The sequence below is a fragment of the Danio rerio genome, chromosome 18, assembly GCF_049306965.1.
Source record: "Danio rerio strain Tuebingen ecotype United States chromosome 18, GRCz12tu, whole genome shotgun sequence".
Lineage (NCBI taxonomy): Eukaryota > Metazoa > Chordata > Actinopteri > Cypriniformes > Danionidae > Danio > Danio rerio.
Window position 1 is genome coordinate 43,409,891 of NC_133193.1, and position 27,189 is coordinate 43,437,079.

The 27,189-nt window shown below is 34.2% G+C and overlaps 1 protein-coding gene across 4 annotated transcripts; it reads right to left on the minus strand.

The window, feature by feature from the left end:
* Nucleotides 1–426: 426 nt before the first annotated feature.
* Nucleotides 427–23,990, minus strand: chrna5 (cholinergic receptor, nicotinic, alpha 5). 4 transcript variants are annotated; one of them, XR_012393683.1, is made up of 9 exons: nt 23,904–23,990; nt 23,457–23,567; nt 11,051–11,202; nt 10,060–10,104; nt 9,834–9,943; nt 9,002–9,179; nt 6,347–6,679; nt 3,611–3,845; nt 427–867 (listed from the first exon to the last, which is right to left on the minus strand). XR_012393683.1 is itself a non-coding variant. In XM_073929107.1 (9 exons), exons 5-9 carry the CDS (start codon nt 9,838–9,840, stop codon nt 709–711), a joined length of 1,023 nt encoding a protein of 340 aa, XP_073785208.1. In that variant the 5' UTR covers nt 9,841–9,943; nt 10,060–10,104; nt 11,051–11,202; nt 23,457–23,567; nt 23,904–23,990; the 3' UTR covers nt 427–708.
* Between the last annotated feature and the right edge of the window lie 3,199 nt (nt 23,991–27,189).

Genomic DNA, 27,189 nt, shown 5'->3' on the forward strand with positions numbered 1-27,189 from the left:
TACAAAACTTTTTCAAGTGCACTTGGTTCATTTAAAAGTACAGATTTAAAGCTTTATGTGAATATATGTCTAATGTCTGTGAAGCAAGTATTCACTAAGATTCCAGTGCGTTTGTTGACCACTAAAAGTCTTTTGCTAACATTTTAGGGCAGCACAACCAATGATGAATTCAAAATTGCATATTTCCCTACCTTGTATGAAATGTAGAAAATGGTACAAGATCCAAGTAGTAGGCAATTTCAAAAAGTAGTAGCCAAGAATCTCCTGGCCTATTACTACTTACAAAATTCTTAAATGTACATTGGCAGAATGCATTTTAAAAAGCATCACATGATTAGCAGTTTCCTTTTGCTAGCTTAATGTGCTAGGTAGAGATGTGTTTTTATTTATTGTTTAAGAAAAAAATAATACAACTTTAAATACCAGACAAGTCAAATTTTCTTTTATACTTTAGATTTTTCAAAAGAAAAATCTCTGAGATACAAATGATCTTTTCACAAAGAACACTACATATTTTTATTGTAAACTTTAATATAATGAAATCAGCATACAACAGAGAATAGAATGCAGCATGTTACACCTTAAATGACAGCGCATGATTGCCACAATTTGCATAGATGTTTTGAAGACTACAGTAATAAATGCTATAATAATGCAAAAAAACTTTATTCAAGCCAAAAGGTTTGGAAGTGTATACATTCGTGTAGTTTAGCTAGTAATTTCAGCATAGCTGGGAACAATGATGCTGGCCCATTTATAGATAACAGGGATGAAAAGCAGAGCAGAGCCGAGTAGTGATACTAAGAGAAAGGCCCACAGGAAAACCCGGTCCAGAACCTGGGCCACAAACTTCCAGTCTTGAACAACCTGAAATGAGATATTACATTAGAATTTATTAGAAATTAAAGCTCATGCAGACATGCAGTTGAAGGCGAAATTATCAGCCGCCCAGGGAAATTTGAATTCGTTTTCAATTATTTCCAAAATTATGTTGCAAAATTATATGCAAGTGGTTTGATTTTGATTAAAAAAAAAAAAAAAACGATAGGCCATTTTTATCATTTGTGGCTAGCAAAACATACTTTACCTTCAAAATAAGTTGGGAAAATATCTTATTTTGGCTTCATAAGCTAGTGAATAACTAAAATAACAAAGTTATAACCAAGATATGTCACTATTTAGGTAATGTAGTGTTGCTATAAAGCATTACAATAGGTGAACAGAACACGAACAGTTTACGAGCAGTTTTTTTTTTTTTTTTGGATGTTTTAAAACACATCAGCAAATTGAAACTTTGCATGCATGATCATAACCCTAAATGTGAAGAAAGTTGCAATATATATATTTCAAGTGGACGATGGACGTGCAGTGCCCTCCAGCGCCTAGACTGCAGCTCTGCACAGGTAGTTTGGCCAGAGGAGAAATGGTTGTGCCCAGTTGAGCCTGGTTTTTCTCTAAGTTTTTCTCCTTCACTTCCGTCAATTGGTGAAGTTTTGTTCCTTGCCACTGTCGCCACTTGCTTGCTTTATTTGGCACTTGTGGAGCTTCGCATCGATGGATTTGCTCTTTAGTGTTTGGACTTTCAGCTGTGAAGTTAAACCTCACTAAACTGAACTTCAACTCTGACAATTGGACTGACACTGTTTCAATTTACTATACCTTCTAAGTTAAGCTGCTTTGACAAAATCTACATTGTAAAAGCGCTATAGAAATAAAGATAAATTGAATTGAATTTCAGCAATAAAACTGACATTAGAACAGAAGTTCAGATAAAAGGATGAGATCATCCACCTACTTTTTTTTCTGTCATGGTGTACATCCACTTGAAATGGTCCTGAATTTTGAAAAAATAATGTAGGGTTGTCTCGAATGAGGATGACAGAATTGTAATTTTAAGGAAATTGCTTTAGATCAACTTTAACTTTGACAACCTGTGAAAAAAAGCCTAAAAAGTCAAACTGCTGTGTAAAGTTTCAATAAACTAGTATTTTGACTTCTAAAGTGAGCGAAAGAATCTGCCACCCACAACAATTGCAGAATGACAATTAAAGTTGTTAAAATCTGCATGAAAATAAGTTGCTACAGACTTCTATTTCAACATGATAAAGTATTTTCCATTTAAATGGAACACTGAGTAGTGGGCGGGGTTTTATTTTTGCACTTCTTTCATCTTTCACTTATAGCAAATGGTTAATGGTTGGAAGGGGTGTGGCTAAGAAAATTTCACACAAACTGACATCATCAATAAAGAACTGCTATTCCAGAGTGGAAGCAAGTGGTAAGATTTTATAAAAAAAAAAAATTACCAAAACAAACATTGTTTTGATAAACTGTTAATTAATAAATAGACAATAACAATGTGTGCTAGCAAAATAAATGGGAACGCTTTAGGATAATGGTCCATTAGTTGTAGTTAATGTAATTACTTACATTAAGTATGAATTCTTGTAAAGCATTTATTAATCATATTTCAACATTAACTAAAGCACTATTAAAATCTAAAGTTGTGCTTGTTAAAGGCCCCATGAAATTAAAGTTTTTTAGATGTTAGTATCAGTATTATTCATTTTTAGGATATCTATAAGCTACAGTGGCTAAAAACAGCTCGGTAAAGTTGGTTTTAAGTTTGATACTTGCCAGACATTTGCAAACGCAATATTAGGGATCATTTGCAAATGACACAGACAGAACCAAAACACACAGTAATGCAAACCAGAAAAAAATATATTTCCAGAAGATTCTAGTAAATGGTTTGGTTCGAGGACAAATACATTCAAAGCATTCACCCAAAAAGCATTCCATGTGACCAGAAGTGAAGAAAAGTAATTATAGAGGGATTTTTCGAAGATTGTTTACTAAATAATAAAGTGCACATTCATTCATTTATTCATTTTCTTTTCGGCTTAGTCCCTTAATAAATCTGGTGTTGTCACAGCGGAATGAGCCGCCAACTTATTTAGCACGTTTTTATGCAGCGGATGCCCTTCTAGCCACAACCCATCTCTGGGAAACATCCATACACTCTCATAACTCTCATACACTACGGACAATTTAGCCTACCCAATTCACCTGTACCGCATGTCTTTGGACTGGGGTAAACTGGAGCACCCGGAGGAAACCCACGGGAACGCAGGGAGAACATACAATCTACACACGGAAACGCCAAATGACCCAGCCGAGGCTCAAACCAGCGATCTTCTTGCTGTGAGGCGACAGCACTACCTACTGCGTCACTCTGAAGTGCACATATACTCTACTATTTGGAAAGTAAAGTTGATTTCATTGAGGATTTTAAGATTTGTAAAAAATTTCTACTGGCTACAGTACTCTCCTAGTTACCCTAATGAACCTACTTAAGTATTTACTTTGCTCTTTAAACTGAATACTAGTATCTTGCAAACTAACTAGAAAAACAATATGTAATGTCAGCATAGCAAAGACAAAAGAAATTGAGTTATTACATGTTTTATTATTTAATAACTAGTTTATAATGTGTTAAATCTCCTCTCCGTTAAACATCACTTGGAAAACATTTGAAAAAGAATTCAAATTTCACAGTAGGGCAAATAATTTAGCCTTTCACTGTATATATCAAAGACATCAGCCTTACCTCTCTGACTTCATTCTCCTTCACCACATGACGTGTGATGTAGCGTATAGACTCTAAGGCCGCCTGCAGGTTGTGTTCTGCATCGAGCTGGTTGGTATCCTGACTCAAACTCTTCCCATAGCCCAGTCCTCCTGTTCGAGTCCCAGCGCTGGTGGCGTAACGGTCCACGTGGCTACGCATGCAGAGCAGTCTAGGCAAGTGGTGAAGAAAGATACGGCGGACCCAGGGAGCCATGCTATGATGGGTGGAAGAGGAGCGATGGTGGATGTTAATAGCAAAGACGGTGATGACAATGGAAAGTGTCACGAAGATCATAGTGAAGACCAAATATTCTCCAATCAGAGGAATTACCTGGGACAGGAAACAAGAGAAGCGCAAAACAACCATATGACAATGGAAATGCTTTTTGAAAAAGAATCTACAGTTGAAGCCAGAATAATTAAACACCCTGAATTATTAGCCTCCCTGTTTATTTTTTACCCCAATTTCTGTTTTTCAGAGAGCAATTTTTTTTCAACACATTTCTAAGCATAATAGTTTTTATAACTCATTTCTAATAACTGATTTATTTTATCTTTGCCATGATGACAGTAAACAATATTTTTACTAGATATTGTCCAAGACACTTCTATACAGGTTAAAGTGACATTTAAAGGCTTAATTAGGTTAAGGTTAGGGTAATTATGCAAGTTATAAGTGTATAATGATGGTTTGGTCTGTAAACTATCGAAAAAAATATAGCTTATAGGGGCTGATAATTTTGTCTTTAAAATGGCTTTTAAAAAAAATTAAGACTGCTTTTAATCTAGCCAAAATAAAATAAGACTTTCTCCAGAAGAAAAGATATTATCAGGCATACTGTGAAAATTTCCTTACTATGTTAAACATAATTTGGGAAATATTTAAAAAAGAAAAAACATTTCAAAGGAGGTTTAATAATTCAGATTTCAACTGTATTGTTACTTAAATTACACTAAGTGCAAAGAGACTGCCCTAATATTAAAGCTATTTATACTAACTCCGTCCACTTGTGTCTGGATGAGCCAGTCAGAATTACAAACATGTTTATCATTCTTGCTTATACTTTGTTTTTATTGCAAACATACAACACTGAGGTGCAAATTTCTGCCAATAAGTTTAAATGGGATCTACCATTATTACCAATTCTAACAAAGTGTAAAAATAATTTATCACTATTTACCATTTGCAAATGCTTTAATATTCATAATCATTACTGGAAATAATTTCAGTATGTGAAAAATATGCCAATTTATTGGTGCTCATTCATTTTTGGTGGGTGCTTCTACATTTTTTAAGTTAGGAACACCAGTGCTACCAAGTAAAAAAGTTAATTTTAAGCCCTGCATTAGACAAATACTATTTTTTTATTTATTCTTATTTTTATTTATTTATTAATTGTTTTTTAATTTATTTTCAATGTAAAATTATTACTTGTGTTTTTAATGTGAAAGATAATTTCACCTATTTTTAAGCACAAAGAGAGAAATGGACTATTGTTTGTTTTTTATTATTATTTTGTGCTGTATTAATTGGTTACTGAGCAGCAATTAACAGCACTAAAGTATGAGGAGTCTTTCTAAACTAATAAAAGCATTATAATCATGATAACCGTGAAACTGATTATTCCTCAGCCTAGAATCATACAACAAAAACCTATAATCGTTGCATCCCTATCCCAGAGTGGAAGCAAATAATTAGATTTTGATTAAAAATGACCACAATTTTACAGCTATTTTGATTAAATAGACAACAACAATGTGTGCCAGAAAAATAAATGGATAACAAATAGAATAATGATCCATTAGTGGATGTTAATGTATTTTTTAACATTAACTAAGTATGAATAGTCTTGTAAAGCATTTATTAATCATAATTCAGCATTAACTAATGGATTATTAAAATCTAAATTTGTGCTTGTTAAAGCACATGAAATTAAAGTACATTTTTTTATATGTTAGTATCAGTATTATTCGTTTTTTTTAGGATGTCTATAAGCTAGAGCGCCCAAAAACAGTGACAAAATTTGCATTTATAAGATATAACACTAATATAAACATGTAAAGCTTGTAGTTTCTCACCTCCGCCCAAATGGATCAACGTTTTTTTTTTTTTCACATCATCTCACACTACACTTTCTCATCACATCATAACAAATCATATGCTCTCTAGTATCTGACATGCCCCGCCCCCTTCAAGGCACTTCTTATTTGCTTTACATTTGATGCGCTTGAGCTCAACCACTTTCACTGGCAAAGCTGTGATAAAACGAAACACTATTGACTATGTTTCAGTTGAGATTACGTTAAACATTGAATAAAAATGCATATTTTCAAAGCATATCACCGTTAATATTAGTTAATGCACAATAAGTTAAGAACTAACATGAACTAATGTTATTAAACGTAAACTTATTGTTAACGAAGATGAATAAATACCATAATAAACGTATAACTAATTGTTTGTTGATGTTAATAAATACATTAACTGACCATTGTTTTAAAGTGTTACTAAATAAACATTGTACATTTTAACTAAATCTACTAGAATAATATAATTCAATAAACTTATATTTGATGTAAATCTTTATCGCACAGACAACCAACTGCTCACAAATTTACTCAAATAGTTTTCAACAATAATGTGAACTAATTCAGAATAGCGATGTGTGTGGCACACTGATGTACACTACAGATATCATTTAAATACATAAGTCACCTTTGAGGAGGAAGGGATGATCTCTTCTATCACCAGAAGGAAGACAGTAAGTGAGACGAGGACAGACGTGCAGAGGGAGATTTTTTCCCCTCCATTAGACGGAAGATAAAAGACAAGCACAGTCAGGAAAGACAACCCAATGCAGGGGATGATGAGGAAGAGTGTGTAGAAGAGAGGAAGACGTCGGATTATAAAGGAGTACGTGATGGATGGATAGAAAAAAGTCCCATCTCTTCTCAAACCCCGGTTACCAGTGGCCTTCACGATCTCCCATTCGCCATTGTCAAAATAGTCACGTTTGTCCACATGCACGTCTTCAAGGAGAATGTCGACCTTTAAAAGAAGAGGATTGTTCAATTGCTGCATAAATATTCATGTAATAACCATTATGTACGGCTGGGGATGTTTTCATCCACTCTGGGGTGATTTTGAGTCTTAATTTGGCCATAACATTTTTTTGTGTTTCAGCTAGCGGAAAGATTTTCGATGACACACCATATTTAGACAATTGTAAAAAAATTCAACGTGTCGCTCTGGGCAAATTTACTACCCTTTCATTATGTTTACTAAATTAAACTGCTGAAAAAATGTATCAGATAACAGTAATCAGATAAATGTATCAAATGTAACCAACCTAGGCTCATTCTGAAAACTTACAGCTATATATATATATATATATATATATATATATATATATATATATATATATATTTATGTATATATATATGTATGTATGTATGTATATATATATATATATATATATATATATATATATATATATATATATATATATATATATATATATATATTTATATATATATATATATATATATATGTGTATTTATATATATATATATATATATGTGTATATATATGTATGCCTGGAGAGAGTCAAATATGTCCCAGGAGCTAGTTTTTGTTTTGTTTTTTGTGCAGTTTTTGTTTTCACATATCCAAGAGAGGCTTTATGAGATCTCAAATTTCTCTCGCTAGTGCTATTTGCGCCCGCTGTTCTAGCGTAAATCCACCAGAGGTCACTGTCGACTGACTGACCGACCGATCAATTCTCCCCATCCTCCCCTTCCCTAAAACCAACCAATAGTGTTTCAAAAAACACAGATTGACCCGCCCACCCATGTCCCAAATTCCAACCGACAGTTTAAAAAAAGCAATCCAAAAAAGAAAAGCCCTCGTTAGATTTTTACAACATTTTCAGATTTTACCACATTTTCACCCTTTTATTTACTTGTTTATTTTATTTTTTGGCTTCTGTTTTTGTCTCACCCGCTTTCTAGAACCGTTCTTCAACTGTCAGTTCCTCTCTGCGTCTTAAGTCCATGGACGTACACGGCGAACTACTGGACAAACTGGTAACAGCGGGAAAGCCGTCCACATGAAGGTAAGCTGGTAACGGTGTTGGGCAGGTAGTGACGCTACTAGCTTAACTACATTTCTCAGTTAGGGTTGGCGGTAGCGTCGCTACTTTCTAAATCAAATAGCTTTTCAGTAGCAAAGCTTTTTTTTTTATCAGTTTTTTATCAGTTTTTTTCAGTTTTCTATCCACACAATCTACAATTACCGATTGCGGATCAATAAGTGATAGCACCAACATTCACGGAGCTGTAAGGCCGGCGTCTAGCCAATGAAAGTAAATCTATATGCGAGAATGACGATTTCTTCTTCTACCTGTTTTACGGTGGTCGACAACAAAAAATTTTGTGCGTTACTGACACACTGACACAATAGTGAAATACTCAAATTGATTTGTTGTGGTACTTTTTATTAAGTACTGTAGTAAATGCTAAAATATACTATGGTAATATTAGCTCATGATAGTCATGTAGTGTAATTCATTAATGAAGAGTTGTAAATAAATAGAAATAAATATACAATTTAATGCTCATTCCTAAATATTTCCATTTACTAAATTACTATGGTATTTTAAATGTGTAACACCTGGTTTTATTAGATTTTTAGTTTTAGCTGTTATATACTATAATGTGTTTCTGTTTAGTAAAGCATATTGTTTACAGTAAATAATTAAACTGAACAATTAAGCCTCATATGTTTCATTGACAGTTTTATTGATCACGAAAAGATATGACTGACTTGGTTTTAAGTTGCATTGATTAAAAATGAAAATTGCTAAAAATTGCTTAGATGTTGCTAAGTTAATTATGCTAAGTAGCTTTTAGCTTAGCTTGCTACATTTCTCAGAGGGTAGCTTTAAGTGTGGATAAGCCACATTATAGGTAGAGTAGCTAATAGCTTAGCTCACTACATTTTTCAAGTAGCTTTCCCAACACTGGCAGGTAAGCATGAAAAGAAACGGCGTCATACTGCCCCTTACCATTCGTTTTAAATATGAAGTGCAGCCATTTGTACTTCTGACTACATAACTCGCAATCTCCAGAAACATATATAGGCCTACAGTTGGACTATGTTTTCAGAATGAGCCTGTGTTGAATGTAACTGCATAAGGGCTAAAGAAACAGTCCATTTAAAAAAGGCTCATTTTACATTATAGTTTTCCTTTGGACGATTTATTTGTTTTATGTTTAATCGACTTAAATAAAAAAAAGGTAACAAACAATTTTTTTTTTTAGAAACAACATGAATTTGGCTTTTGGTGTCTAATAATAATTAAAAACATACCTGGGAGCCATCATAGGTCCAAGAACCGAACTTCATGGAGCAGTTTTGAAGGTCAAAGGGGAAGAAGGTCACATCAATGGTGCAGGCAGATTTATAGTTGGCAGGAGGAGTCCAGGAGATTGTGCCATCAAATCTCACCACTGCTTTTGTCACGGTGGCCTCGAAATTACCATCTGCACTGCAATCAATCAACCATGAGATATAGACAGGCTCCAAAATTAATACTGTGCTAAATTAACATGTCTGTCTTTTTCAGTGTAGCTTTTCAACATTGCAAAATGTAATGTTTTGTTTACATATACAAATGATTTGTTTATATTTTCTTCAAGGGAGCTGGAGTCAATAGTAAATAAAAACTGACCTATTAAAATGACAGTCTGAGCAATTATCTAATTATAATTGCAATGTTTTTAACATGTCTAAACTCTGAATATTATGAACATATACAAGATATAGGTAAGTCAGGGTAATTTGAAAATTCAGAACGATCATTTGTTCTGTAGACAATAGAAAAAAATAGCTTAATTGGGCTAATAATATTGACCTCAAAATAGTTTTTAAATATGTTTAAAAATTCAGAATAAAACAAATAAGACATTCTCCAGACATGAAAAAATATTATAGAAAATACAGTGAAAAGTTCCTTGCTCTGTTAAACGTCATATGTAAAATATTTGAAAAAAAAAATTTAATTTTAAATAATAATTTTGACTTCAACTGTATATTCCTCAATTTCCCCACAATTTTGTGTCTGAATTTTGCTGCTTAATATTATTATGTGCACTTACTGACAAATTGCAGTGTGACTTATAAACTTTCTAACACCACATACTTGTCATAGAGCACAATGTCAGGAATCCAGATGGAGTCTGAAGGCACCCTGATAGAGGTGATGCCCAGGTAATGATCCGGATCCCATCTGAGCTTCAAGTCTGTCCATTCCTGAATGTGAAAGAGATTGATTTGTCTCACACAAACAAAACTAAAGAAACTCTTTAACAAAATACTACCAGAACCACATAGAAAAAATATTACTGGATTATTAAGTACTGCTTTACCTGCTTCATCCACACATTGGTCGTCATCAGCTGGTTCTTCTCATCCTATTCAAGAAAATCTCAATTATTACTAGTAATTTACCTTTTTTTTTTTTTACCCTAACCATATTTCTATGTTACCCACAAACATGGCTAACACTAAATTTGGTTGCACTCTATTTTACTCTATTTCTTATGTTACAATGTATACTAGGTAGGTTAGTACCCAGTTTGTGTGGTGGGTGTGATTTTGCTAAGTAGGACACAATTGTGCATTTACATGTTGATTCTGGAACATCATTCCTTTTCAAAAATGTAATCCATACCTAATCTCTACCCCTTAACTTAACCCTAACTGTATATTATTCACAAAATCAGAGGGGGTTAATAGTTGCAAAGCAGTAGTCATGTTCCATCCAAAGGTGCATATTAAATTTATGCGCAAAACTGGAATATTGCATAAAACATTTGCAAATAAAGCCCTGTTTGAACCTCATCGTCCACCCAAACATAACTACCACTTTCAGCCAATTTCGTTGTCACATGATCTGCTGAAGCAAGATCACATGACTTTGATGCTGTAATTTCAGTAAATGCATTTGCATTATGCACATTGTTTCTTATCAGAAAAAAGGTTATCCTACTCATCATTTCCATCCAGTGTTTTGTTATTCAATACTCCAAACTGTGCATTAAATAGGTGGCTGGAAATGTGGCTAATGATGTAGAAGCATGTTATTCTAACTGTAAGCATAAGCTAAAACTGTAAACACATCTCTTAAATCTGATTTTTTTGATTGGAATATTGTTCTAGGATTACCATAGATGTTGATCCAGTAACATGTCCCATTTGTTAAAATCACACTAACCCAGTCTAAGTAATGATTATGATAAAAAGTAAAGTATGTACATGCGGAAATGGACTGTAAACAAAAATTCTCATTTAAAATATGTTCAAATATAATTATATTATGACGCTTTTGTATGAGAATGCTGTTTTAGGATCACTCACCACATCCACCAGCTGGGAAATTGCCAGGCCAAACTTTACTTGAATAGTTGTGTTTAGATCTTCGATTGGTCTCACCCATTTCTGGTAGTTGCTGAAGAGATGTTTAAACAGCTTGTCTTCAGTCTTGGCATAGGAGGACAGCATAGGAGGACCTTGAAGAAAACATTGACTTCATGTTAATCTCTTACATTCTGTTAAAACCGACAGGGACACTAAACAACAGTAATCAGACGGCAAAAGTCCCAGACACAAGAACCACAGGGCTTATAAAGGCATGACATTTCATCAATGAACATATTGATCGCACTCAAGACATATAGGTTTTGTAACAACCTTGCACCTGCCCCTTTTAGTGACGACAAACACAATTCAGATCAATATAATTAATCCTTATAAGGAGTATCAGGAAATCTTAGAGCTTGGGCTGCCTTGATGTAGGCATAGAATGAAGGCTGCAATAGTAACACTAAAGAGATCTCCCAACAATGACAATTTACTGTCTACTCACCCTCAAGTGGTCTCAAACCTTTATGAGGTTTTTTTCTTCTGTTGAAGACAAACAAAGTTATTTTGAAGAAAGCTGAAAATCTCTAACCTTTGACTTTCCCTGTATGGAATTCGAAATTTCTTCCTTTTTTTTTTTACAGAATAAAGAAATACATAAAGGTCTGAAAAAAGTAAATGATGACAGAATTTTCTCTTTAAATCTCTTTAAGTAACAATTCACACCATTTCCACCTCCAACTATTTCAGATGGAAATGATTTTTTTTTTCTTTTTTGCAGAATATAAAAGTTTTATGTCTATTTATGTATATTTTCTGTCTTTTGAAATTGTTCTACTCTGTAGCCTATTATACAAAACATTTGTTTCAGGGCACTGACAGCACAAGTAATAGGAAACTATATTACATTTTTGTGGATTGACCTAAAACTGTGGCCGTGTGAATGGGACCTTAGTCAGCATGCATCTAGTAGGGCTATTTTTTTAATTGGTTTTAATGGAAGTTGCCCTCCTATTTTGAAGGCTGGAACACTTCAGTCCTTGGAGGCAAGGAAGCACTGAGAGTGGTACTCCACTTAGTCTTCCAGGATAACAATTCCAGAACCTAATTGTGCCTCCTGGTATTACTACCTTTTGAAAGACAAGAATGTGCCTTAGTATTATTGAGGTTTGACAAATAGGACACAATGGATATTCTCCAGTCAACTGGTTTAGTGAATTCCTGCTCCTTAATATTTCCATCTGCCAAGCTAGCTTGCTGCAGTGATTATGTCACATGTATTTGGAAGTCATGAAATCTATGGAAATGAATTTAGGGATTTTAAAATTGTTGAGTTTAAATCAGGATTACGGCTGACAAAACACAGTAACACGACATTTTATGAATAGTAATTATTCTTAGTAATTTCTTACACTCTTACTGGAAATTGTAATATTATTACTGTAATATTTTATGAGTAAGACACTGCATGTGCGCGCACCATATAACAGAGTTTAATGAAGCCCAAACGGCGTTGTTATTGGATCTTCAGCAGCTGCTGCTATAATGCCAACTTCCTGATCAGATTTGCCGCTCAGGACCTCCACAGCCTGAGACACAAGGGAGAACTCAACGTGATTTGCTGGACACGTGCTCATCTCTTCGGGGGCGGCTAGACTTGAATGGAGATTTATGAATTTCTGTGTGAAATTGGTTTACATGGTCTGGGTAATGTTACCAGCGGTGGTAAGAAAGATGATCTTCACTGTGGTGTTTTATACTCTATAGCTTTGTTCCAATACTGCGCTACTGCCTACGTAGACAGCTGCATCCACACAAAGCATATTGGATTAAATGGGACCTCACAGGAGACTGATTTAAAATGCTTAACATATGCAGTACCTTTATGCATCCAATCCTTCTTTTCATGTGCTAATGAATGCTTAAGCACATTCGAGTTTGTCATACCCATGTTGTTAAATTTAACACCTTATGTGTGCACATTTTGAATAGACTGGCGTTTAATCTATTTTATTCACATTTTCCACAATATTAGGACATTGCTTTTTTATTTATTTATAAAGGAAGCCTCATTTTACAAGTCACCGAAAGTTACAGTTGAGCTTTTTTGAATTTGTTCAGCTGATCTCTTGGTCTGGCAGAAGCATTTTTAGCTTAGATATCATTGAATTGACCCCAACAAAAAAATATATTCTTTAGCTATATTGTGTTATAAGACCAACAGAAAATGAAAACTCGCTATTTTCTAGGCCAGTATGGCTATGAACCATACTAATATCATTGATTATTATTAAGTCCCTTGATTATTAAACCAAAATTTAGCCAAATCGACTTAGAAAAAGTTTCGTTTTTCAATTTCTTATTACACAATGTAACTACAGAAGGGTCAAGTTTTAAAGAGCTCCTATTATGCATTTTAAAAGGTCATATTTTGGTTTTGGGGGTCTCCAACAACAGGCTGATGTGCATGCAGGCTCAAAAACTCTTTCATTGTCTTATAATATGCATTTATTTGTACCTAGTTATCCCAGTGACTCCCGTATGATTTGTTCAGCGATTCATTTAATCCCAAACCCCTTCTTAGCGTGATGCTAATCTCCGCTGATTGGGTCGATGACCCAGTCTGTTGCGATTGGTCCACTGTGTTTAGCGCAAGAGAGATCCTGAGTGCATGCAGAGTATATGTGTGAGTCCAATGCAGTTAAACACCAGCCTATTGCTCTATTGTTACCAAAAGTAAAATCAGTGACACACATTCAGTATTAATCAACACAGTGACAAAAGCTGAACTATTCTGAAACTTGACCACCACACGTGTGTAGGAACAGCTAATGGTGGCCACAGCAATGACACGCTTCACGTTTTCAAAATGGCTTTAGATGCGATATGATAATATATAGAGTTAACTAGATACAATAAGAGTCGCGTGGAGTGATTGCAAGTAACAAAACAGTATTGAATACATAATTTGCAAGCATCGGTAACCATTTTAATCGCACTTACACTTGTGAACTGGAGGAAAAACCTGATCCATGAACTGTGTACTAAAAAAGATCCTGTCAAGCTCTGACAAAGTCCCATACATCAATAGTCTTTTCGGAGCCTTCCTTTAACAAATGGCAGACGAATCCCCCATTGCAGGGTAGATTATTGCATTAATCACCAGAATGTTCACTTATTAATGTTCACTCATCTTCAGTCCCGATCAGTCCTACACACCCATGCACTCTGCTAGAGATTAAAGGGAAAGGCGCGTTCACGTTTTACCGGATCCGGCACTTGATATTTGGAATTGTTTCATGTCGACGTCAATATGAACAGGCAAAAGATCCGGATGAACAATGAATCATTTAAACGAGACTGAGTCGAATCTTTTATTACAAAATCGATATTTCTAAACAAGGTGCACTTTTAGATTTAAACATCAGATGGATGTTTTCATTCACTTAGAGCTATGTTGCAGGTAATTTTAAGAACCCACAATAGAGGGCTCTATAAATAGAAAGTCTTTTGTTTTATTTTTTTGAGCAAGATATAAATAATCTAATGACCTATGCTAAGCTAAGCTAAATGTTCTTCCACCAGACAGAAGATCGGCTGAATGAATTTAAATATTGTCAAATTTAACTGTTTAACCCTATATGATGACTTGTAAAATTAGCCTTTTTACAATTATAATTTACTAAATTAGCTATGTAAAATTATCTATTTACATGTTTTAGAGCAGTGGTTCTCAAACTGTGATACACGTACCACTAGTGGTACACGGACCGGCTTTTGTCTTGTGGTACGCAGAGAAATCGCTGAATAATAAAAGAACAAAATGAACACACTTTTAACCCTTTGACACGTACAATAACACCGATGTGATCAGCACCGGCTGTTTTCTGGAGCGTACGATCACTGGTGTGCTTAGAATGTATAGTGCATCGCGTCTTATTATTGATTGTTTTAGTAAATTTTAGTAATTTTGTGTTTTTTTTTTTTTAGTCATGATGCATGTACTAGACCAGGGGCCTCATGTATCAACGCTGCGTACGCACAAAAACTTTGCGTACGCCAAGTTTCACGCTCAGAATCGCTCACGTTTGGATTTACTAACAATGAACTGAACGTGGGAATGTGCGCAGCTTCACGGCAGCTTTTTTTTACGCACATTTTTTGTGTGTGTCTGTTTTATTTCCATTGGCGACTCCTAGAGGCAGTTGTGTTAAATTCTTCTCTACAAAGTGTCTGAGCCTTGCAATGGCAGCTGTATGAGACGGGTTCATATAGTAGGTATGTAAGATTTCCATACCATACAGTTGACCAGCTAAACATTAAAGCACAATTTGCAGCAGTCGCCTGTTTTCCCAATGTAATCTGAGCAATCTACTGCACGCACATTGCTATAAAGACACTATCTGAAGATGAATTTGCATGCGTGAATCAGAAACATTTCCATTCAATAAATGTGCAAATAAAATATGATGCACAAACTTATTAATGATTCCTACTTGTCTTTCTTGTGATAAATAGTGGGCAAAATCTGATATGTAGCGGGGAAAAAAAGAAGAAAGAGTTCATCAGACGCTGGATTCGAGCCGAGTTAATGCTCGAACGTGTCAGTACATGATCACATGCTTCTTATGAGGTGCGCCACTGAGACTGCTAAGGGTACTGCAACATTTTACAGATATAAACCACACTATTTCTTTTTAATGCACTCAGTGCGATGTTCAGACCCAACTGTGTTAACCGTATCAGCTAAACTCTCCCACTCTATTTTTTTCTTTTGTTGTTAATTCCGGAGAACAAACTTGCAAATAACACCGCTTTTCTCCGGTCTACCTCCGAAAGCAGCACCTCCAATTCACATTCTGTTCAAAGCTTCTCTTTTTGCTTGATTTTGACATTGCTTTTTCGTTGGGTTTTTCCATTAGCACAGTCATTAGCATATTCATACGGGGGAGGAGGCAGGGAGGGTTTTGTGCTCGTGCATGTTGCGCTCAGTTTCACGTTCATTCAGATGTACAAAAGAATATGCGTGAGATTCGGCGTACGCAGTGTTTCATACATCTGAATTTTTTTCTGCGTACGCACATTTACAGCTTTGTGCGTACGCAATGTTTTAGTAAGATTTCCACGCAAGTCTTCGTACATGAGGCCCCAGGTGTGGGCAAACTTGATCCTGGAGGGCCAGTGTCCTGCACAGTTTAGCTCCAACCCTATTCAAACAGACCTCCCTATAGAGTTCAAGTGATCTTGAAGACACTGATTAGTTTGTTCAGGTGTGTTTGACTAGTGTTGGAACACATCTCTGCAGGGACACCGGCCCTCGAGGATCAAGTTTGCCCATCCCTGTACTAGACAGTCAAACCTGCTTTGAATCTAAACCAAATATAAACTTGTTTTAGGTGGATGTAATATAAGATAGAATCCATCATTTAGCTTCACTGACATTCAAGGGAATGATTTGACCCAGAAGCTATAAAACACTCCAAGAGTCTTTTTTCTCATTTCTGTCTAAAATGGAGGTTGTTGGCCACGGTACTGCATTTATCTTATAAAAAGTGTGGTAAGGCCTAAATGGCATTTATTGATTTATGTATTCAGTGCCTATTCTTTAGCGCTATATTTAGCTATTGATTGGTTTTTGCAATTTTATCCTCTCCCCAAAGCTCGGTTTCTGTGCTTATAAATCTTGATGTTCTTCGACTGGTCATTTCACAGACAACTGCAGATGGTTTTCCAGTTTCAGCCTGTTTCCCCATTGATCAATATCTGTGGTTTTGGTCTCCCTTAATCAATGCAGGACTGATTAGAACATGCATTAACCCGCCAGTCACACTGTTACATCTGACCTGGACTCTCTCATGAAGTGATAATCGGTGTGGGTGAACATAAAGATCATAGCTTAATAAAGGGATCTTTCACCCAAAATAAAAATCCTGTCATCGTTTACTCACCCTTTACTTGTTAAAAACCTGTTTTACTTGTTTTCGTCTGCTTATTCTCCCCGCCAGCCATTCCCACATGCATGTCACAGCCATAGATATCGCTGTTTTATCGCTAGATAAACATCACAGTGACAGACAAGAATGAAGCAGATCTCCCTTACTACAGAAAAAACTTTCCCAATGGTTATTTGATGTATTTGTTCTGGAGTTAATTCAAGCCTTTCTGCAATGACGAGTAACACACATTGTCGTTTTAAAGTACACAGCTTTGCACTGTTTTCGCACAGCAAATAGGACAGGATACACATTAATATACACTGCTTCATGGATATCCATTATGTTATTTACTAAATAAACCTGATTTAAGTCCACAAACAGATTTTCTTTTATAATCGTACTGACATGTAGCTCTGGGGATGAATTTACTGTCTTTGTTACAAACATGCACTGTTTTAAAATGTTTTAAACTTGAAAAACTCATTCTTGAAGTGCAAGTGATCACAGAGAGCTGAACAGATATTTTAATCCTGGTTACTTTGCGCACGTCCTGTCTTGTTGATATGATATCACATGTCTACAAAGACATGTTAATCAATTCAGTGGGCAGGAAAACCGTACTCCTACGTCACGTTGCGATGGGCCTCAAAATGGGATAAATTTGGATGCTATTTTTAACGCCAGGAACAAAAAAAAGAGAGACTTATTGTGTTTATATCACTCCAGTATCCCACTATACCACAGGTGTCAAACTCACTTCCAAAAGGGCCGCAGCTCTGCACAGTTTAGTTCCAACCCTAATTAAACACACCTGATCAAACTAATTGAGTCCTTCAGACTTGTTTAAAACCTACAGGTAAGTGTGTTGGAGCAGGGTTGGAACTAAACTGTGCAGGGCTGCGGCCCTTCAGGAATTGAGTTTGACACGCCTGCACTATACCTACACACAGTCCTGACTAAACAGCTTACAAAAGTTTATTTTCATTATAGACGCCCTGTAATTCAGTCTTGATTGAATTTTATTCAGATTAATTTGATTACTGATGACCATGAAAACATAGTCATTGTTTACTGCTTTCTTCAATATGTCTTCATTAATATTCAACATACGAAAGAAACTCGTAACGGTTTGGAACCACTTGAGGGTGAGTAGATAGTAAGTAAATGATCCTTTTTGGGTCAGCTCTCTATTTAAAATGATCTGAAACGGCTTTCTGCTGTTACAGTAGTCTTCAAAGAACACTTTTTCACATTTTTGTAGAATTACTTCTTAAAATGCAAAGTATAAATGCACAAACAAATGCCATATATATTGGTTTATCCAATATATATACCAATAAATAAAAAACACCATCTAACAGCACACATTTTTCACTTTTTTACAAATGTGACAATGCTATGACCCCAAGGGAGAAGACAAGATGAATTATTTCCTCAAGAGTGCTTTAAAATGTCATTTGAACTGGAATGGTCTGCTAGATATTACATCTTTGAGGTGAACTTTGTCCACAGATTGTAATCGAAAGTTTCACCTTAAAAAACGTATTTTATTCTCAGCTGTTACACATAAGTGCTCCGAAACAACATATTTTGGGAAACGACTAAATTCACAGGTGTGCTGTTTTGCACTTGATTTATAAATTGTGTTTTTGCGATCACTTATTAAATGTGCAGCATCCAGTTTGTAGCCTGATAGTACACTGTTAGACTTTTTTTTTTTCATGATAACTTACTGGCAGCATTGCTGTAAGCAACTGCTCCTTTACAGTAACTTACCTGTAAATGAGTTTTACAGTAGCAGGGACCTACCGCAATTAAATTTTACAGTAAAATAGCCCTACCACAACTTCCTTTTATAGTAAAATGCCCTTTACCATAACAATTTTTACAATACTTTTACTGTTATTTATTTTCATAAAAAAAATATTTATTTTATATAGAATAAAAAGTAAAATATTTATTTTTAGTATTTACTGTTGCATTTAATAAAATCCAAACATATGACAAGGTCATCTGCAACAGTATTCATTGTTATTATTTAGTTTTAAAAGGTTTACAAAAATAATTTTCATTCAACCCAGGCTTATTCTGATTACGTACCCATATATACATTTCTGGAGAGTGCCAAATACATCCCAGGAGGCGCGTATTTTTTTAATATTTGTTTTCGCAAATCCACCAGTGTTTGAGTTCTTAAATTTTTCTCATGAGTGCCTGGTCTTCTTTCATAAATCCACTTGATTGACTGACTGACTGACTGATCAACCGACTGACCGATCCCCCACCCAGCCCCTTCCCTAAACCCAACTAATAGTGTTTTCATAAGCATCGATTGACCAGCGCCCACCCACTTCCCTAAACCCAACAGACAGTGTTTTCGAAAGAAAATCTAGAAAAAGAAAAGTCCTCACGGCAGCCTGATTTTTACCACATTTGAAGATTTTACCATATTCTTACCCTGTGATATAGTTGTTTGTTTCCTTTTTTGTCTTTTGTTTTTGTCTTACCTGCTTTCTAGAACCGTTCTTCACCAGACTCAAACTCCGTCATCACGGTCAACTACGCTCTGCTTCCTAAATCCTCCGACGTATGCGACAAGCCACTCGACAAACTGCTAACAGTAGAAAAGCCGTTCATATAGAGGTAAGCAGACAGCTGATAAGTGCGAAAAGGTACGGTGTCAGACCGCCAAGTAGTGTTCGTTTTAAAGACGAAATGCTGATATATGTTCCTCTGGCTACATAATTTGTGATCTCCAGAAATGTAGGGGTACGTTTATAAAATGAGCCTTTGTTGTTTTTATTCATCAAACTATTTTAAATAAATTGAGTGATCAAAGATGTTAATTGAGGATTTTTGTCTTTACCTACAGTAGCAGTAGTCTACCTCATCACTTTGATTACACTAGAATACCGCAAACTCTTAAAATGCAGTAAATCACTATAAAAGTTTTTAAATCATCCACAGTGCAGTGCATATTACAGTAATTCACTGTAAAGTACGTATGTGGTAGTTTACTGCACATTGTTTCAGTAAATAACTGTAACTCTGCTGCAAAGTCTAACAGTGTATATAAAAAAAGATGTCTTTGTCCAGTCCGGATGATCTAGCCTCTCAGTGACTAAAATAGAGAAGACAATCCATTTTCTGAGTGTGATCTTTATCTCTCTGTCACTGTGATGGTCTCACAGAGAGGGACAGAAAAGGAAGCTGTTGTATAAACACTTAGTGAATCAGTCACATTTCATTTAAAAACTGACAATAAATTGATATTTAAATCAAAATAAAGTATTATATTATATAATATTATATAATATTATATTATATTATATTATATTATATTATATTATATTATATTATATTATACAGTATTATAAACAATGGCAATAATATGTGTGCAGCAATACCACACAAAAGTATCATATTCATAATGAAATTTTATCTTTTATGAATTGTTTTATATGCTTGGAAACTGCAGTGTTTACTCTAAGCTTTAAAATATAAAGATGTTATTAATAAATGGTGTTCACAAATGACTGTTGAGTAATCTCTATTGAAATGAGCATTATTTTTTTTGTAAATGTAAATATAAATGTCATAAAGCTGTTGACCTGTAATTTATTAACAATTTCAGCCAGTTACTAAACCATTCTATATTGGGAAAAGTGTAAAATATCTTTCCATGTGCAAGTTAAAAAACTTACATCATCATAATGTCGGAAATAGGAAATGCATCCCATCAGACTAGATAAAAAGTATCCCTTCAGGGGAAGAAATAGGAATAACTACTTAATGGTAACAAAAGCAGAGACACGGGAATCCACAGGCAAATGGCACCCTAATTAGTTATTATATTATATTATAATTTATTATATTATATTATATTATACTATATTATATTATATTATATTATATTATATTATATTATATTATATTATATTATATTATATTATATTATATACAACAATTAGAGTCCCAGCTGGGCCAGTTGACATTTCTGTGTGGAGTTTGCATGTTCTGTGGTCATGTGGGTTTACTTCTGGTGCTCCAGTTTCCCCCACAATCCAAACACATGCTTAATAGGTGAATTGGATGAACTAAATTGCCCGTAGTGTATGAGTGTGTGTGAATGAGAGTGTATGGGTGTTTACCAGTTCTGGGTTGCAGCTGTACGTGCGTAAAACATATACTGGAATAGCTGGCGGCTCATTCTGCTATGGCAACCCCTGATAAATAAGGGACTAAGTGGAAGAAAAATGAATGAAAATACAACAAACAGTGGTAATATCTTTTTTTTAATAAATTATTTCATATACCTAGAGACTTCAGTGTTTTCAATACATTTCTTAACTTATGTTATGAATGAATAGTGTTTACAAAGGCTGTTAGGAGAGTGTTGTTTAATGAAATAAGCAGTGTTTCATTAAATCAAAAAATATTATTAAACTTACACCTAATTACTAACCATTCTATTCATTAATTCATACGTTTTCTTTTCAGAGTCGCCCCAGCGGAATGAACCGCCAACTTATCCAGCATGTCACACTCATACACACGGACAATTTAGCCTATGCCCAATTTAACATGCAATCTCCACACAGAAATGGCAACTGACCCAGCTGAAGCTCGAATCAGCAACCTTCTTGCTGTGAGGCGACAGCACTACCTACTGCGCCACCAGGTTGCCCCTAACCATTCTATGTGAAGGAAAATTGTAAAATATCTTTTTATGTGCAATTTGGAAATCTGTCATTAACGTAACATCAGAAACAGGAAATACATCCTATTAGACTAGAAGAGATGAAAAGTATCCCTTCAGGGGATGAAATATGAATAACCAATTATTGATAACTAAAGCAGGACATGGAAATCCACACTGACAAACGGCACCCTAATTACTATTATATTATATTATATTATATTATATTATATTATATTATATTATATTATTATATTATATTATATTATATTATATTATATTATATTATATTATATTATATTATATTATATTATTATCCCTGCGTTCGAGTGGGTTTCCTCCGGGTGCGCCGGTTTTCTCTCATAGTCCAAAGACATACTGCATGCAGGTGAATTGGGTAGGCTAAATTGTCCATAGTGTATGAGTGTGAATGAGTGTGTGTGGATGTTTCCCAGAGATGGGTTGCTGCTGGAAGGGCATCTGCTGTGTACAAACGTGCTGGATAAGTTGGCGGTTCATTCAGCTATGGTGACCATGGATTAATAAAGGGTCTAAGTCGACAAGAAAATGAATGAATGAATTATTATATTATATTATATTATATTATATTATATTATATTATATTATATTATATTATATTATATGTTATATTTTACTATATTTTATTTTATATCGTTATATTTTAATATATTATATTTTATTATATTATATTATATTGCATTATGTTATGTTATATTATATTTTATGTAATATTTTATTATATTTTATTTTTATATTATGTTATATTTTATTATATTATATTTTACTATCTTATATTATATTATATTGCATTATGTTCTGTTATATTATATTTTATTATGTCATTATATTATATTTTATGTTATATTTTACTATATTTTATTTTTATATCATGTTATATTTTAATATATTTTATTATATTATATTGCATTATTTTCTGTTATAGTATATTTTATTATATTATATTATATTATATTATATTATATTATATTATATTATATTATATTATATTATATTATATTATATTGTTTTGTATTGTAGAGTTATCAGGAATCCTGTATTCTGAGTCATGCCATACAGCAGTAATCCTCCTATGTATCGATAAAATCAGCATTGTGAAAACTCTCATTGTTTCTAATTAAGTTGCCTTTTTTTTTTTTTTTTAATTCAACATGCTCCCATGTTATTTACTTTTTTACTTGAGCTCCCATTTTTTGTTCATAATTACTGGGCTGGTGTAAAGAACAGAAAACACCTTAATAAGATCCTTAATAATCCTTAGTAAGAAACTCTTTAATAATAAAAAAAAAATAATAATAATAACATATATATAAATAATAATAAAAAAACATATAAATGATGACTGGGAGATGACCAGCGAGGCTGGGAGCCCAGCCAAAACCAGCTATGTCCAGTTTAAACCAATCTGGTAAAACTGGATTTAGGTCCTTCCCCAGCCTGAACAGGTAAGACCAGGCTGGAAATGGCTGGAAACCAGCCTGGAAATGACCAAAATAACGAGCCTAGACTGGTTTAAGCTGTTTTTGGGGGAGTGCGGTTATAGGGATTTTCAAGGATTTATTATATTTTCTATATATTTTCCTTTATAAGGATTTTCTATATAATCTCTCCTTTCTTTCCATGAGTTGAAATATGACCCAGGCATGTTCTTGGCAGGTTTTGTAAGATCTCAGTCTCACCCAGGAACAGATGTTTGCTGTGGCGTTGAGCCAAGGTCAGAGTCACTCACCTATAGCGGAGCACAGGACAGCAGAGCAGACCAGCGGGAGGAGAGCTCTGACCAAGCTGAGAGCTGTTACCATGATACCATCAGCAGCAGCAGCAAAACCACAGAGAAGATCTGCAAACAGCCATAATAACACACTAATACATGCCAATCTGCTACTGATCTTTCACAAGCATGTTAAACATGTACATAGTAGCAGAGAAAATACTGCACATCCACCTGCATGCAGCATCCTCTGCACATTTTATCATGCGTGATCCCAAATACATAAACTATAATCACAGACAAGATTATCACTACATGTTCAGCATCATCCACACCTTTACACAAGCAGACAAAGCATGAATTTCTCCACCTGTCTGCTGAGATTACACACACATTCATCAGTCTGCAAACACCCATTGTCTCTCTCCAATTCTCTCCCTTGTTCCTTTCTTTTGATTTCCTTACCGGATTATGGACTGGAAGAGAGCAGAATCTTCAGAATGTCTGTTTTCCATTTGGTTGTCGTGTGTCCATGCCAATCAGCATGTGTGTGGCTGCTTACACACATACAACCGTCATGGTCTCCCGCTCCTCCTCCTCCTCCTCCTCCACCTCCTCCTCCTCCTCCAGAAAAGACAGATCCACCCCTCCTTGCATTTTCCCGCACAGAATAAAACAGCCAATCATAGCCATGAACCCCCTATTATCTTGTGAAGTCTGCCCTCTCCTGTTCAAAACATGCACACATGCTAATGAGCAAACAGCAGAGGTCTTCAACCTTTTTTTGACAGTGAACAGTTCCTTGATAAAGAACAAAGCGTAAATGACACAACATAAATTGTAAATCTGTCATAACAACATACAGTATATATTTATCATATTAAATTCATAATATTTATAATATTAAATCAACATGAAAATTGACCCTATTTGCTTAATGCGCTTGTCACAGTGTAAATGATTCATGTCTTGGTCTTTATTATTTTAATCAGAAAATAATAACTTTGCTTTTTCCATTATCACCACAGACTGTAAACATGTTTATTAATGTAAGTTCATATATCCACATGTGAAAGGTGTGTTATAAAATGTAACAAATTAATATAATTTAATTATTAAAGGGATAGTGGAAATTATGAATTATTACTCACCCTCATCTGAGTTTGGGAAGCTTTCTTGAGGCTGAAGATGAGGTTTTGGTTGATGAAGGGGAACTGTGCGGAACCAGTGGGGAAGGGAAAAGCAAAAACCTTTTGGTTGGACCTTTTTGGACCAGAAAACCAGTCAGTATCTGGTGTGACCACCATTTGCTTCATGCAGTGCATAACATCTCCTTCTCATGACTGGTGAGCAGGGTCGGAGTGGGACTCCTTTTCAGCCCTGGAGTTTCAAGCCTTAGACCGGCCCACCTCAGTTCACGACTGACTATTTTAAAATAACGTCATTTCCAATTCAGTTTTTAATGACACTATCACGTCTTTTTCAAGGAAACAGCTGCTTTAGAACTTCACATGCTTTTCATAATTATGAGAACATTAAAGGGTCGCTAAATCTCCAGCACTATTCTTTAAAACATCACTATATCTGGATATATGTTCTGTGCAAAATTCTTCATGGATATCCATTCCTTTGTAACGGTGATCGCACAAAAAATGAAAATAAAATATTTACACCTACCAAACAGTATTATACGTATTAACACACAAAAAACAAAATGATTCAAATGAGGTTTGAACACATGACGCTGGCGTTGCAACACAATGTGCTGACCACTGAACCACAATGGCATTATTATAATGATGTGTCTGGTAGTTATCAAGTTAAGTTAGATTTATTAATGTAATGAATCATCTAATTTTTATTGAGCAGGTGTAATATAACTTTACACTTGAAGGCCATGGATACTATAAAAAAAGAAAGCTTTAACATATGACATTCTCTCAGAAAGATGTCGACTAATAGGATCTCTGCCGTGTGATCCAAAAATTCTAATGACAATCACAACAAAAATTTCATATTTTAAATTAAATTACAAGGCCACTTGATACAACACTTGCTTGTTTGATATTCAGTGGCTCAGAATTGCAGAAACTTTTTCTTCAAGTTTCCACAGCTTGTTACAGCAAGCTAAAATAAATTGAATGTGGTTAGAGATGTTATATGAGCAGATGTAGAACTGGGCTGTTTATAGTTGCGTATCTTTTTATATGGCATCTGTATTATGTAAAAGCGTTAACCTCTTAGCCAGGTAAAGGAAGATGTTAAGGTTATGGTTAAATACAGCTTAGGTGTGTGTCACCGGTTCCCACAAAGGAAATAATCATTATTAATACTAGATGGGGTTTATCTAAAACTGTAAATATTTAGAAAGCTTTCTGGGAAGATTAGGATTAAAGTTTATGTTAGATCTGTATGAAAACACAGTATATGGCAGGTCACCACAAATGTATATGTACAAACGTTTTGAGTTCACTCAGAGACCAACTTTGATGATTTTATGTATGTTTGACCTGCAAATAACAACAACAACAAAAAAAATCCCATAATGTGTGCTAATACACCTAGCATACTGTACATTTGTAATAGCGGCAGAGACACTTTACAGTCAATTGCTTTGGCTAAAATCTTAAGTAAAATTTTTATTTTATTTACATTTTTTTATTTAGGTTTAGTTCTCTGAACAATTAGCTTATTGTTCACTTTAGAGTGGCGTTTCCTATTGATTTAAGCAAATTGCAAACGCTTTAGTGCATGTGTGCCAACAGTAAGAACAACTTTCTGCAGTTTGTACAAAAACTAATTGCGTATGGCTTGTTGATCAAAATTGATGAGTCGATTCTCATTTAAACTGTCAAACTCTTCACAACTTCTTGATAATTTTTCATCATGTAGGCCATCACACTCAAAACAGGCTATTCAGTCATCAAGCATTTGTAAAAGCACGTTTACACCATCAATATCTAATATTGACATTGTTTGTAATGTCTGAAAACTTTATAAATGACCTTTAATTGCTATACAATTTGCATCATCTGTTTGGAAGCATATATATATATATATATATATATATATATATATATATATATATATATATATATATATATATATATATATATATATATATATATATATGTAGTTGAAGTTAGAATTATTAATGATGTAGTAATGATTTTTTTTCTGTAGACTATAAAATATATAGCTTAAATGTGCTAATAATAAAATTTAAATTAAATTAATAAATTAATTAAATTAAAAAACTTAAATTATTTTTGTAAAAATTAAAAACTACTTTTATTCTAGTCAAAATAAAACAAATAAGACTTTATCCTGTATAAAAAAATATTATCAGACATACTGTGAAAATTTTCTTGCTCTGTTAAACATTATTTGGAAAATATTTGAAAAAGGAAAAAAAAAAAAAAAAGGGGGGGAAGCGAATAATTCTGACTGCAAATATATATATATATATATATATATATATATATATATATATATATATATATATATATATATATATATATATATATATATATATGTATATGTAAACTCTGCACAAAAATGTCCGCTGGCTTGGTAAGGAGGCTCTGAGGCAACAGTGCTAACCACTGGGCCACCGTGCCACCCATCTAGAAAAAGAGCAGTATTAGAGGTGGGGGATTCTTCAAAACGTAAATGACTGTGTTATGAAACCTATAGGGCACTTATAGTGGCCTAGGAATCGTCTGATTGGTGAAGAATAAATTGGATAACG